The 15096-nt window shown below is 39.4% G+C and overlaps 1 protein-coding gene across 1 annotated transcript in view; it reads left to right on the top strand.

Moving 5' to 3' along the window:
- tenm4 (teneurin transmembrane protein 4) overlaps positions 1 to 2549 on the top strand; it is a 1444950-nt gene extending 1442401 nt beyond the window's left edge. Inside the window, 1 exon segment of the mRNA XM_052026216.1 lies at positions 1088 to 2549. Coding sequence (XP_051882176.1) covers positions 1088 to 1846 — 759 coding nt within the window. The 3' untranslated portion in view covers positions 1847 to 2549.
- The last annotated feature ends 12547 nt before the right edge of the window (positions 2550 to 15096 follow it).

The following is a 15096-nucleotide window of genomic DNA, read 5'->3' as shown; positions in this document are numbered from 1 at the left end:
TGGGACATGGGAGAAAACCGGAGCATCTGGAGGAAGCTCAGATGGTCACATGGAGAACTTGCAAATTCCACACAGACAGCACCTGAGGTCAGGAATGAACTTAGGTCCCTGGTGCTGTGAGGCAGTGGCTCTACTAGCTGCCCCGCTGTGCTGCCCTTAATTCATGGAGATATTGATAGAAATTCTGCTAAAACCTTTGGAATCAGCAATTACTGATATTTTCAGCTTGGTGACAAAAAGATATACCACTGGTGTCAGGAAGTAGGATCCATTTTCACTTCAACCAGTTGGCAGATTTTCCCCAGGTGTTACAATAAATAATAAAATATACATCATAAAAACTGGGGCTTCAGCTGTTCTTGGATCAACATATGCTTCAAACAGTTTCTGTCACTCATTCTCCAGCATCTCTATTATTGAACTTCAGTTTCTTTGGTTGAAAAATTAATAGATCAAAGCCAAACCTTGACAGGCATTAGACAGTGTTTGTGAACATCTTGCTTTTTTTTTCATTTCACGACTAATGAAAGACAGTTCTGTCATTCAGTTCATCATTAAAGCAATCAGCATCCTAAATAAAGTCACCAGACTATTTTCTCAAAAATATCTTCTTGTTAAAATACGTTGAAACATGTGGCAAAAGTTGATTGTAGTTTTAATTAAAAACAAAACCTGTAAATCTACTTATCCATTTAAAGTTGCAAGGCCAGTGTCCCTAAGTAACCTGAAAAGAGACCCAGAGCTATTTGCATTGCCTTGGTTAGTCAATTATATTCAGGATTACACAAAAGTACAATGGTAAATTCTTAAAGTAATTTTAAAAAGCATGACTAGTTTCATTGCAAGTTATTCAAATGTTTTGAAATTAATTTCAAATATCTTCACATTACTCTTGCAAAATTTGTGGTAATCAGTAAACTTATAAACAGGTTCATCCAAAGGTTCTCCAGTGAAGTATAAAGAAACAATTTAGAAACCGTTCACTGGATCACTAAAAATGTGCAAAATGAAGACTTTGTTCCAGTGTTGTGAATAACATCACTTTTTTCCTGTGAAGATGACCATTAATGTTTTCTCCTTTCATTAGTCCATTTTAGGAGTCCAGTGCATTGTACAGAAACAGCTCAAAGCCTTTGTTACGCTAGAACATTTTGGACAGATTTATGGAGGAAGTGGAACTGGGTGTCAGCCAAAAGCACGGATGAAGAAATTTGCAACAGGCGGTTCAATCCTTGGCAAAGGAGTGAAATTTGCTGTTCGAGGAGGCAGAGTAAGCACAGATATAATTAGTGTTGCCAATGAAGATGGAAGGAGAGTCGCTGCGATTTTAAATAATGCCTTTTACCTGGAAAATATCCACTTCACCATTGATGGTGTAGACACACATTATTTCATTAAACTGGGGTCTGCAGAAAAGGATCTCGCTATTTTGGGCCTTACTGGTGGAAGGCGAACCCTGGAGAATGGAGTTAATGTTACTGTGTCTCAAATTAATACTGTACTGAATGGAAGGACTAGAAGATACACTGATATTAAACTTCAATATGGTCTGTTGTGTTTAAACACACGATATGGGACAACCATGGATGAAGAGAAGGCTCGTGTCTTGGAGCTGGCTAGGATGCGGGCTGTAGCAGGCGCCTGGACTAGAGAAAGGCAAAGATTACAAGATGGAGAGGAGGGAATTCGCTCATGGACCGAGGGAGAAAAACAGCAGCTGCTGATCACTGGCAGGGTGCAAGGCTATGATGGCTATTTTATAAAAACTGTTGAGCAATATCCTGAATTGTCAGACAGTGTAAATAATATCCATTTCATGAGACAGAGTGAAATGGGCAAGAGGTAACAGTAAAGGACTATGTGCCAACCACTTTGCCAAAGACAGCTGCTTATGTGGCCATTTTTCAGGCTGTGTTGTTACAATTATTTTTAAAACCGTTGCATTGTAATTCTTGCAACGTGCTGAGTTTTTTTCCCCTTTTTTTGTCTTCACACATTTTGCATTGAGCAAAAGGTATTTTGCAGTAGTGTGACTACAGTAAATATTTGCTATTTTCTAACAATATTTCAACTGTGAGCTATTGGTTTACAGTTGGTTCAGAGTCAGAACCAAGAGTGCAGGACGCATTACCAGTAAAGGAATGTGCTCTCTCAGTGTCCACTTAAAAAGTAAAAGGATTATTGTAGACCTCTTTTGTTAATTCTTTGGGACTCCTTACGAGGTGCATTTTGATGCAGCAAAGGACTATATCTGCATTTTATATCGACAAAGAAATTAACAACTTGTGTGAGAACTTTCCTAAGGTTCTGATATGAATTGGAGAAAAATCTCAACTCTTGTGTTTCTAACACTGTATTCTCATTGTGTAAATAAGCAAGGCTGTAAATAAATGCGAATGTAGATAACTTCTAGAACAACAACAGTGACCCTGAGTAGACTTCAGTGGAAAATAAAAAAGTTATTTTGTGTTTTGAATTTTTTTACTGATTTCAATCAGAAGTCATATTATAGGTAAATTGAGAGATTGGAAATGTTTTAGTTTGGAGTTGTGTTTTAATTATATGGGTCTGTTTTTATTGCTTCTGTTTCTTTTCAATAGTTGTTTTAAGTTTAATTTAACTCCTTTAAAGTTTGAGTTTTTATTAAAAGTTAAAGGATACCCTGTTTCTTTTGTTTATTCATTTATTTTTAACTGAAATTTTTATTTAATTTTAATCACAATTTGATTGGGTGGTGCCATATAAAGGAAAAATCCCACTTGTTGCTGAACTTGTTGCAGATGTAACTTGCAGCAAAAATCATTAATTCCTAACTCTAACTGGACCAGTTAAAATGCCCATTTAACACTAATTACTGGCTGCTAATTTGTGTTGTTTTCATTCTTTAGGTTTTAAGTAAATGTTTAATGTTCTTTGAATTGGTCTAATGTGTGTTTTGGGATTGGACGATGTAGGTACATGTGTATTTATAGACCTATGTGTATCACAATATTAATATCTCATGATATTGTATTGTGACCCAATGTGTTTTGACCTTAGGAGCATTTTCATGATTATTGCTTTGTTACTGTGCAACTCAAGTATCACGATCATTTACTGTTTAAGATATGGTGACTTATTTGGGGCAGATTTTTATATTTGTTTATTTGGAAGTTGAAGTATCATAAATGCTGTGATATGCTGTTAAGTGGAAATATTATATGAATCCCCCAAATTTATAATATTGACCAATTCCTATTTTTGTGTTCTTTTATATTTTTATGCATTTTGTATAACATACTGCAATCATTTTTAGACCATAAGAACACCCAGTCCAGCAAATTTAATGTTTCCTGATAAAAAGTGAATCATATAGTGTGCACAAAAAATAAAAACAGCTGTTAGCATACAGTGGGGGGTTAATCTTTGTATTTTTTGATAGTAATTCAATATATATAATGAAAATGAATTTATAGTTAGCACTTAACATGTCATTGAGAAAAACTACTGTTTGATAGTTCTTAAAGAAAATCTCCTGTCAAAATAACTCCAGAGGAATGTTTTATTTAAATTTAGTGTAATCCCTTTACTATCTTTTATTTCCCATGTATATGTGCTGTGTCACATGCACTTCCTTCCAGAAAGGATGATTACTGTTGATCGTATTCAACCAATCAGCGAGAAGCAACTGCTCCTGGGTTTTATTTCATCTTTATTGGGTATTGTTTATCAGTTGATCAGTGCCTCCCCAAAATGATAAGTCCAAAGGATTCATCTTGGGTGCAAATATGCTCTTTTGGTATCCAAGTCTACTTATTGTGGGGTTAAGCAGCATTAAGTCATTAGCATTCTAACACAGATGCAAACTTCAGCTTTGAATATATTATTGAGATTGCATTAAATATTCACAGTAAAATAACATGTTTTACATGGAATGGTTTCTCCCTATTAAGCATTGATGTGGCAATCATCACATAGCTGCTTGTTATGGTTAGGAGGTATCTCATAAAGTTACAAGCAATTTTGACAGAGGACCTGATCATGACGGTATATAGGTGTGCTTATTTAAATTGACAGCTGTAGGGTTGAGTTGTTGGTAGAGCTAGAATTTAGAAAAGCAAACCAAGAAAATCATAAGAATTAATCAAGCAGCTTCTGAATATCATCCAAGCACAAAGATTTCCAGGCTCTGACTCAGTTATAATGATTTAAGTATACAAATTAAGTACTTTTAAAATATATGCATGAAATTTTAATTTTCAGGAAGTAGAGTGAGAAAGAGTCATTCTCCTGAGGTGACAACTAGAACTAAAGGGATAGAAGAGACACTGTGAAAAGTATGTCAATGGACAGGAAAAAAAATTAAATGATTGTTTTCAACAGCCAAATAATGGTTTGGGAACTCAATGCTTGGTTTTAACAAACAGAAGGAATTCAGCATAAAATTAAGCCAGGGATAAATGGAAATCATTTGAGTCCATTGACTCTGGAAGCTGACATCTTTAAAATTTGTACAGATCATCGGTTATCCTTCTAATATGGGAATTGTGTGTACCTTGAAACATTGAACTAAGATTATAAAAAGTTGTATTTCTATACCACCTTCAGCATAGTCAAACGTCCTTAGAGGTTTTAAGGAGAATAATCAAATAAAATTTGACACTGAGCTTCATAATAAAATATTAGGCCAGATGACCAAAAATAATTTTGAAAAGCATCTTCCAAAATGGTGGAGGGCTGGAAAGGTTTAGGTAAGGACTTAAATGCTTGTGGCTCAGGTACCTGAAGGTGCAGCTGCTAATAGTGGAGCAGTCAAATTTGGAGATTATCAAGATGCAAAACAGCATAAATCTCAGAGGTTTGTAGGGTGAGAAGAGAGTACAGAGGTGGGGGAGAAGCATCATGGAGGGGATTGAAAACAAGGATGACAATTTTAAAATCAAGTTGAATTTTAACCTTAAGCCATCATAGGTCTGCAAGAGCAGGTTTGATGGGTAAATAGGACATGGTGTATGTGAGGACACAGAAAGCATAATTTTGGATGACCTTACCTTTACAGAGGGAATAGCTAGGATTGCTTTGGAATAGCCATATGTAGAAGTCAGGATAAAGTGATTGTGTGTAAGTTTGGTAAAATAGGATTCAATTTGACAAATTTGACAATTTGTAAACATAAATAATGAGATAAGTAATGAGATAAGACAATGGTAAGTATCCCTCCTTGCAAATCACATCCTGTCTGCAGATTTTGAAATGGCTGACTACACCTAATTCTGTTCACTGTCATCCAGCTGGGTAAGACCACACTTGCCTGGTGCCATTCTTTATCTATCAAGTTGTAGCCAGAGAATCACCAGCAATCATTTTAGACCTATAGTTGCTCGGTTGCAACTATAGGTTTCTCCCTCCTATTTCTTATCTACTTGCAAGCCCTCAAGAACATCATTGGAAAGCACAGCATCACCCACCTCACCATTATCTCGCATGATTTCTCCAGTGTCTCTAAATTGTCGAATAACTCAAACAACACAGGGTGGGCAGAAATTTCCTCAACTATAAATAAAGAAAACCAAAGCCATTGTCTTATGTTCCTGTCACAAATTCTGTGCACCACCAACAATTCTATCCCTCTTTTGGCTGAAATTTTGCTATTGAATGTATCCCTGAAATAAACTTTATGGCCATATATCAGTGAGATTGACAATTTCCATTTTTACAGCAATGTCTAATATCACCCCTTCCTTAGCTGAACTGCCACAAAGTTATTTCTCATGAATTGGTTACTCATGAACTGACTACTCCAATGCACTCTTGAACATTCTCCTTTATTCTATTCTCTGTAAAACTGAGGCTATCCAAAATTCTGGTACCAGCACACTAGCTCAGACCAACCTGTCCATCATTCATCCCTGCTCTTACCAATTTACAATGGCATCTGTTTTAGCAAAACCTTCAACCTAACGTTCTCACACTTGATTTCAAGCCCTTCCATGTCCTTACCCTTCCCAATCTTCAGTCTCATAATCCCAACCCTCCCCACAACCCCAGAACAAAGATCTTTGTTCTCTTCCTATTTTGGTCTCTTGACCATTGATACATGTAAATGTTCCACTCTTGGCAACTTTGCTTTCAGCTGCTGAGATCCTACCCTTAGAAATTCCCAAAAAAAAGTTATCTGCCTCTCTTTCTTCCTCTTAAGACATTCCTTCTTTCAGCAGGCCTTTGGTCATTTCTTTATTATCTTCTTGTGAATTTTTGTTTGTTACCTCTTGAGATATTTTGACGTATAAAAGGCACCAAATAAATACAAATTGTTGTTAGGAAGGACAAAAAGCTAAAACACAAGTCAATTACTACTTCTAAAAAGTATTGTAGTCCATTTCATATTACTTGGAAGCAAAAATAAATTATTTGTTATCAACTATTCCAAATGACAATGTATATCAAGTAATATCCTTGTTAACAAGCAATGCTGATGACAGATATTTCTGCATGATGACTCAAAGAATATTACAGTACTGACTGTCTGTGCAGAGCATAAGTCAACCGGTGTACTTTGAAAGAAGGTACATTAAAGGATGAGACAGTGATGCTGGAAGAAAGATGTTTGCACACATGCCCTTGGGTAGGTATGTACTGCTGCATCAGCAGCTTGTTCTTATTTATGCTGTGGTCCACACATTGAATTGCGAACTGGAGATGAACCTATTTACTGAAGGTGCTTTAATGCTGTACATTTATCTTCATTGGAAATTTGCATATCCTCCATGAGACAGGAGACACTTATCCCCCAGGTCTCAGGTGGATTCACTCCAAGGTCCCAGAAGAAAGAAATTGTTCTCTAATAGAATATGCCATCTGGTCTCCATTTGCTTGTAGCACAGAAGAAAACGACTGATTTTACAGGTGAAATGTTTAAGTAATGGAATTCATTAAGCCAAGGGAATGGGGATTTTCCATTTCCAATGTCACACTGCTCCTACTGCATGTAGACTAATCAGAGCTGTCAACATCAGACTGATCCTATCATCTGAGGCACTGCAACTTGCTGTCAAGGCAATTACTTTCTTTTGGCCACAGACAGGATCATCTCTCAGCTTTTCCCTATGGGAAAGCGAGCAAGTTTAAGAATGTAACCTTAGAATAATTGTACCTGTGAAATCCCTAATTATGCATGTGAAGTTCCAGATGTACAAACTTGCAACAAAGTTACATTCGTGATGGCACACTCAAATCCTGCACATGCTTAATTTTTTTTGGAGTTGCTATTAGTCTCCATCAGTCTGGGCATAAAAGACTGTAAATGCAATTGTCCATATTTTCCAAAACCATAATGTAAATGTCAGGAGGTTTGAGACATATGTATGGGGTTTTGCAGACTATGCACTACCACCGATGCCTCATGGAGGTCTGCATCAGAGCATCAACTTCCTGCAATTCCTTAACCTGCTGGTGAGTCTGTGTTGCTGCAGGATTGATAACTAAGTGCATTTCTCAGGAGAGGAACAGTTATAAAGAATGTAGGTAAATAGTAGATAATATACGTTTACATAAATTATTTTATAAATCTTTTCAATTTTTATTTTTAAAGATTTCATTTTTAAAGTTTCTTAATAGTCTGATAAATATTTTAATGTTAGAGACTATTCAAGATATGCAAGCCTAAAATTTGGATCAATCCAAGTATAAATGTGATTTAACTCTGTTCAGATCACACCAGCAATCATTTCCAGATGAAATCATCCCCACTAGGAAATTGCACCAGGCACTTCAATTCCCATTAGCGGATCAAATAACTGGCATCCGGCACACACCTAATGATGTCACTGTCTGGTTCCGACCTTAACGGCATAATTTGAAGCTTCAAGTTGCCGGCTGCGACCATCACAGAACAAAGCATGACTAAAAGCACATTGCAGTATTTTGTTGCCTATTTGGCTATTTAAAAGGACACTGGGTTAACGTCGGGTGACTTGATTATGCAAGGTGCTAGCCAGGTGCAGTGACTCCAACATTATTGAGTCATAGAGTTATACAGCATGGAAAGAGACCCTTTGGCCCAACTCATCCATGCCAACCAAGGTGTCTTCCTGAGCTAGTCCCATGTGCCTGTGTTTGGCCTATATCCCTCAAACCTTTCCCATCCATGTACCTGTCCAAATACCTTTTGAATGTTGTAATTGTACTTCATCTGACAGCTGGTCCCAGAGGGTGAGCGGCATGCAGACCTGTTTTTCCCTTATGCTTCAGAGTGTACAGAACCCCCGTGTCTCCATTAGGCCAATTGAGGGGTGAAGACAGTTATAGACCTGTTCCACCAACTTACCAAGCTGTTTTTCTCATGTTTCTTATCTCATACTGATTCAAAGAGTCACTCTCTCTTCTCTAGTTATTTTGCTTTGTTTCAAGTAATGGACATAACTTGTGGCCTTTGGTTCCACAATTCCCTATATTAGACCCAGGACTCGAGATCATTGTCCAAGTGTCAGTTAAACAGGACACATGTACTCCATTGTGGTCTTATCCATCCTTAATATAGTCCCCTTTGTGGCCACCAAAGTCGAATGATCATTAACTCCAGGCTTCTGTTTAGTCAGTTACCTGGCTTCATTTAGTTCTCACTGACCTCTCTAAAGTCATCCTCTTTTCCCATCATGTTTTATAGAGGTTTAATGGCCAGCCACACAGCTACAGGAGCAATTGACAAGTGTGGAGTCAAGGTGGCCTGATAGGTGGATGATGGTTGTGGAAACTAGAGATAAATCTCCCAGCCCCAGTTTACTGCTGCAGGAGAACCTCAGTATCCTCATCCCAACCAAGTTCACTGCTTCATCAAGGCCCTTCTCTTCATAATAATATCAGAAGTAGGGATGTTCCCAAATTGCATAATATTTAATATCAGATAATGAAGCAGTCCAAGTCTGCATGCAACATGACCTGTACAAGATTAAGGCATAGGCTGGTAGTGGCAAGTAATATTCATGCCATGCAAGTGTAAGATGATAACAATCTCCAATGAGTGAGGCCAATTACATCACCTTGATGTTCAATGACATTATCGTTGCGGAGTTCTCACCATCAAAATTCTGGTGATAACTGTTGACCAGACACTTAATTTGGCCTATCCCTACCACACATTTAGGTGACTACTACTCGGGGAGTCAGAGTGGTAGGTGACTCACTATGACTTCCCTACCCATCTGTCACAAGGTTGGAATACAATGGAATACCCACCTGATTGGCATACCAATCTCTTTAGCATCCAATCTTCCACCTCCACTGCAGATATACCTTGGCAGCAGTGTACAAAATGAACAACAGCAATTTGCAAGGCTTCTTCAGTAGCAAATCCAAAACCTGCAACCTCCACTACCGCGAAGGTCACTGCCAACTGGTGCATTGGAATGGCATCTTCCAAGTCATACACCATCCCAAATTCGAAATATATTACTGTTCCTTCCTTATCAATGGGTCAACCTCCTTAAGCTCACTACCCAACAGCACTATGGGAATACCTTCACCATACAGGTATACATACGGGGGAGATCAAGAAGCCAGCTGGCTGCCAAGGTCAAAAATGTATCGACAGTAAATATTGGCTTTGTCTTCTATACCTACAGGTAGTAATTTGCAATTATAATTTACAAATGAGCATAATTTTCTTTTTATTGAAATTTACCCATCCTTCAGAATTTTTTCCAGTAATTTCTCCAGCACCAAGGTTAGGATGACTGCTCTGTAAGTATTTGACCCAACCCCTTCTTGCTTTTTATACAACAATAACAGGGCTAGCAGATTTTCAGGCCAAGACTATCATGTTTGTGGCTATCAGGGATTAGGAAACGATAGTCAGAGCCTCTTGATTTTGCTTCTTAACACCCAGGATACTTTTGACCAGTGTTTACCAAAATTCCATATTCAAAAATGCTAAACCCTTTAATATTTCCAATGTTTTGCCATCTAATTTTTCAAACTCCTCTACTCTTTACTTCTTTTGTGACATCAGGTGCAAAATATACATTTAGAAAGAAAACCACTGCTTCTGGCTATAGACTCATTCTTCTTTGGACTCCGCATGCAATCATGATTTTAAAAAAGATGCAAATGTCAACTAATTACCCTTGCACTGGTGCCTGTCTTCCATACATTTTTATAGTTTTTTGGAGAGCAGATTCCTGAAGTGCCCCTTTGAACACTGAATGATGGTTGCAGCCTGAAGATGCACAGCAGGAGGCTGAGATCACAAAGCGTAAGTCTGAGCTTCCATTGCAGCACTCAGGCGAGGTTTCTACTTGTCTTACAATGGAAGTTAAGTCACCAGCTGTCAGATATTGCATGATGGCTGAATCAACAGACGTGAAATGGAACAGACCACCACGTCCATGCTGGAAACGATGTGTGGAGCCTTTTGCAAGGTTGGTTCTCAACATTGCCATCCTCCTCAAGGTGTGCATGCTTTCAGAGAGTCATGAGATGGAGCCTAAAGTGCAGCAGGAGCATGAAAGAAAGGTGGCTACCAGAAGGATGTTCCTACTTCGTATCCACTGCTCCAGCAGGGGAGGCAGGTAATAAAGTCCTAGCGCACAAAAACAGGCCTCCATCCCACCGAGTCTGTGCTGACCATCAGGCACCCATTTTCATTCATCCTACACTAATCCTATTTCCCCACCCCACCCCCCCCACCCCCACGCCTCGATTGTACGACTCTACCATGCACCTACACACTAGGGGCAATTTATAGAGGCCAATTAACATATCAAATTGCATGTCTTTAGGATGTTGGAAGAAACTGGAGTACCTGGAAGTCACAGTGTGAATGTGCAATGTGAATATTTTTAAGGCATGATCCAAGCAAACAAGTTAAATGTCAATATGGAATGCTCCTACACGTTAGTGTTTGATACTATATAGTACTAGTGCACAGCACAATATTGTTTCCTTTCATTAAATTTGGGGATCTGGGCATTGTTGATGAGTTCAGCATTTGTTGCACATCCCTAACTGCCCTTGAGAATGTGTTGGTGAGCCATTTTGCTGCAGTCACAGAGCCATAGGATTATACCACATCCATGCCAACTTTCTTTGCCTATGTACACTAATCCCATTTGCCTGCATTAGGACTGTGACCTTCTGTGCCTTGCCTATTTAAGTACCTGTCTGAATGCCTCTTAAATGTAGTAATTGTATCTGATTCCATTACCTCCTCCATCTGTGCTTTCCAGATACCAACCACTCACTGTATAAAACAGCTTACATCTCTGGTCCCCTTTAAAGATCCTTCCTCTCGCCTTAAATCTATGCCCTCTTGTTTTTGTTACCCCTCCCGTGGGAGAAAGATTTTGACAATCTACCCTATCAATGCCTCTCATAATCTTACATACTTCCATTAGGTCACACCTTAGGCCCTCTTGCTCTGGGAAAAACAAGACTAGAAACTCCCACAATGCTGTTGGGTAAGGAGATCAAGGATTTAGATCTGGCGATGACAAAGGAACTGTGATGTACTTTTCAAGTCAGGGTGGTGCATGACTTGAGGGGAAACATGTGGGTGGTGTTGTTCCCACCAAATGCTGCCCTTGCCTTTATTCATCTTGTTGGCAGTGGTTTGGGTTTGGCAGGTGCTGTCAGAGTAGCCTGAACAAGTAACCACAGGACCATTTGTAGATGTACACACTGCAGCCACTTAGCAATAGAGGGTTTAAGATGGAAGTTTAAGATGGTTGATAGAGTGTCAATCGAGCCAGCTGCTTTGTCCTGGATTGTGTTGAGCTTCTTATTGGTACTGCACTTATCCAGGCAAGTGGAGAGTATTCCATCAAACACCTGACTTGTGCCTTGTAGATGTCAGGAGGTAATTCACTTGCTGCAAGATATCCAGCCCCTGACCTGCTGTTGTAGCTAGAGCATTTAGGTGACTGGTCTGTACAGAATATAAAGAAGTCTCAGGGTGAGGGACATGCCCTGCAAGGAACATGCAAAATCATTGTCCCTATTACAAACCAAGTGATCCTGTCCATCTAGCAATGGTTACCAACAAGACAGTACACCAATAATCATCTGGGAAACTCAAATGATACTTAATAATCCTTCACATGCTGCTTTGCAAGTCTACCTGCACTGATCGAAAGACATCAGTCAATGAGTTTCCGATTCAATTACTGAACTGGTTCACTGCAACTCTTTTCAGTGATCTGCAGCTCACCCTAACGTTCTTTGTGAGTACCTGAATTTTGCGCATTGCTAAACTCAGTGGACTTTCTAAATCCAGAGGAGGCAACTGTTGCTGCTTTGTGCCGGGCTTTCTCCACAGTCTTTTGTATCTCCATTTTGGCACTCCATTGCAAAGTGTCTTCAAGGTATGGTGACTTCGAAGAAATCTTCCTCCTCTATTCGATGGGAGTTCTGTGAGACCCTCGCTTACTTCTCCACCTCTGTGATTTCTGCTGCTCTCCTGCCCTTCAACCACATGCTCACCACCCCTTCCCTCTGCCTTTTTATACTGGCTATCTCCCCTCTATCTTTCAGCCCAGATGAAGGGTCTCGACCCGAAATGTTGACTGTCCATTTCCCTCCATAGATGATGCCTGACCTGCTGAGTTCTTCCAGCATTTGTGTGTCGCTCCAGATTCCAGCACCTGCAGACTTTTGTGTCTCCTCAGGCTTTTGCTCTATTGGCCTTAACATGTCTCCTGGCCCTTGGGCACACAGAGACTATCTACCTTCCATTTACCTGATAAAATTCTCTAAATTTCTCTTTCTTTCCTCCACAGTCTGTTCCTTCCATGGCAACCATAATGAGTATTCCTGCTGTTTTGCTGCAAAGGGAAATATACCTTTAAGGGCTGATGCTCCTCTCAGAGTGGTGCATAGCAAATTATTTGAAGTTGCACTGCATTGAATGTGATCCCATCTGGAACCATGCGGGTCCATTTTCAGTACAGGTTTGTGTGTAATCCAGTTTAAAGCCATTTCAAATGCTTTTCTGGACAATTTTATGATCCTTTGCAAGGGAATTGAATAAGCATCAGCATAAATGCAGCAAAGGTTGTGCATTCCAAAAAGTGTAAAATACAATTTCCAAGCTCCACTGATGGTCTTTGGTATTGATTTCTTAGTCCGAATAAAGTATGAAGCTGCCATAAGTTAAACTGAACATCCATTAGAAATGGTCAGAATTCCTAGCATAATGTGCAGTTCACTGGAGAAATGCAAAGGTATTGAACTTTTTTGAAATAATTTGACATGTTGGAAAGGTAATCCTTACGTCAACATTAATTTGAAGGTATTCTACCCCTTAAATCTTAAGGCAGTGTGGTTCATTTTGACTTCAATAATTTAAAATGGTTGATAGCAAGTCTGTAGTGTATTTTACATCTTTATTGACTTTTATTTACAATTGCAATTTGCAACAGAAAGTCAGATGACGCAGACCAACTTTTATATGCTGATGTTTATACTCTGCTGAATCTCCTGCCTTTCTATTTAGCCTATCTCAGCCTTTCAACATTTTTATCTATTCCCTTTTCTCAAAGACTAGTTTCTATTTGAATGATTTTCTGTCATTTGCCTCAACCCATTCCTGTGGAAGTAAGTTCCATATTCTAATCACTATCTGAGTAGTTTCCACTTATTTCCCCAATACATTTATTAGAAGCATTGTATGTGATCACAGATTGGGATGTCTCCTTAGTGGGAACATTCTATCTAATCTATTCTGCCCAGCCATTCATTTTTTGAAAGATCATAGTCAATGCAATCCGATAAAAGTCCCAATCATTCAATCCTTCTTAATGGCTGTAATCTTTTAGTTCTGGCACCCTCCTAAACATTCTGGACATTTTGTTCAGACTCTCAAGGTCAACCTCTTCATTGTAGAAATCACCAAGCCAAGTATATTATTTATTTGACCAACCATACATTCCAGGTGTGGTCTCATCAAAGCCCTGTACAATTGCAGCAAAACTTCCTTTTTCAGTAATGGCCAACATACATTGTTAACTGTATGTTACTTTGTACATTTCATGAGCCAGCGTACCCAGATGTCTTCTGTGTACCCACATCTACAAGTTTCTAATCATTTAAAAATTATCTTACTCACCTTCCTTCCTACAGTTTTATTGTCAGAAAACCAAGGTAAATTCTGTTTTTTCTTCCAAGTCATTAATACAGTTTGCAAATAGCTGGAAAGCAGGTACTCTCATCTACAATGATGAAGTGCTGGTCATGGCTAGAACTAACTCCTGCCTGAACAAGGACCTGGACCCGCTGCAATTTGCCTGTCGCCGTAACAGGTCTACAGCAGCCACAATCTCACTGTCTCTCCACTCGGTTTTGGAGCACCTAGACAACAGCACAACATATGTCAGGCTGCTGTTTACTGATTACAGCTCAGCATTCAACACCATCATCCCCTCAGTACTAATCAATAAGCTTCAAAACCTGGGCCTCTGTACCTCCCTCTGCAACTGGATCCTCGACTTCCTTATCAGGTGACAACAATCAGTGTAGATTGGTAGTAACATCTCCTCCTCACTGACAATCAACACAGGCACACCTCAAGGATGTGTGCTTAGCTCACTGCTCTATTCTCTCTACATTCATGACTGTGCAGCAAGGCACAACTCAGACGCCATCTATAAATTCGCTGATGACACTACTGTTGTCGGCAGAATCTCAGATGGTGATGAGGAGGCTTACAGGAGTGAGAGAGATCAGCTGGTTGAGTGGTGTTGCAACAACAACCTCGCACTCAATGTCAGCAAGACCAAGGAATTGATTGTGGACTTCAGGAAGGGGAAGTCGGGAGAACACGTACCAGTCTTCATTGAGGGGTCAGCAGTGGAAAGAGTGAGCAGCTTCAAGTTCCTGGGCGTCAACACTCAGAGGAATTATCTTGGATGCTATACATTGATGCAATCATGAAGAAGGCATGCCAGAGGCTCTACTTCATTAGGAGTTTGAGGAAATTTGGTATGTCACCAAAGACTGTTGTGAATTCTGCAGATATATGGTGGAGAGTATTCTGACTGGTTACATCACCACCTGGTATGGAGGCTCCAATGTGCAGGATCAAAAGAGGCTGCACAGGGTTGTAGACTCAGCCAGCTCCATCACGGG

This window comes from Pristis pectinata, chromosome 11 (genome assembly GCF_009764475.1).
Source record: "Pristis pectinata isolate sPriPec2 chromosome 11, sPriPec2.1.pri, whole genome shotgun sequence".
Classification (NCBI taxonomy): Eukaryota; Metazoa; Chordata; class Chondrichthyes; order Rhinopristiformes; family Pristidae; genus Pristis; species Pristis pectinata.
This window is presented reverse-complemented; position numbering and strand designations above follow the sequence as displayed.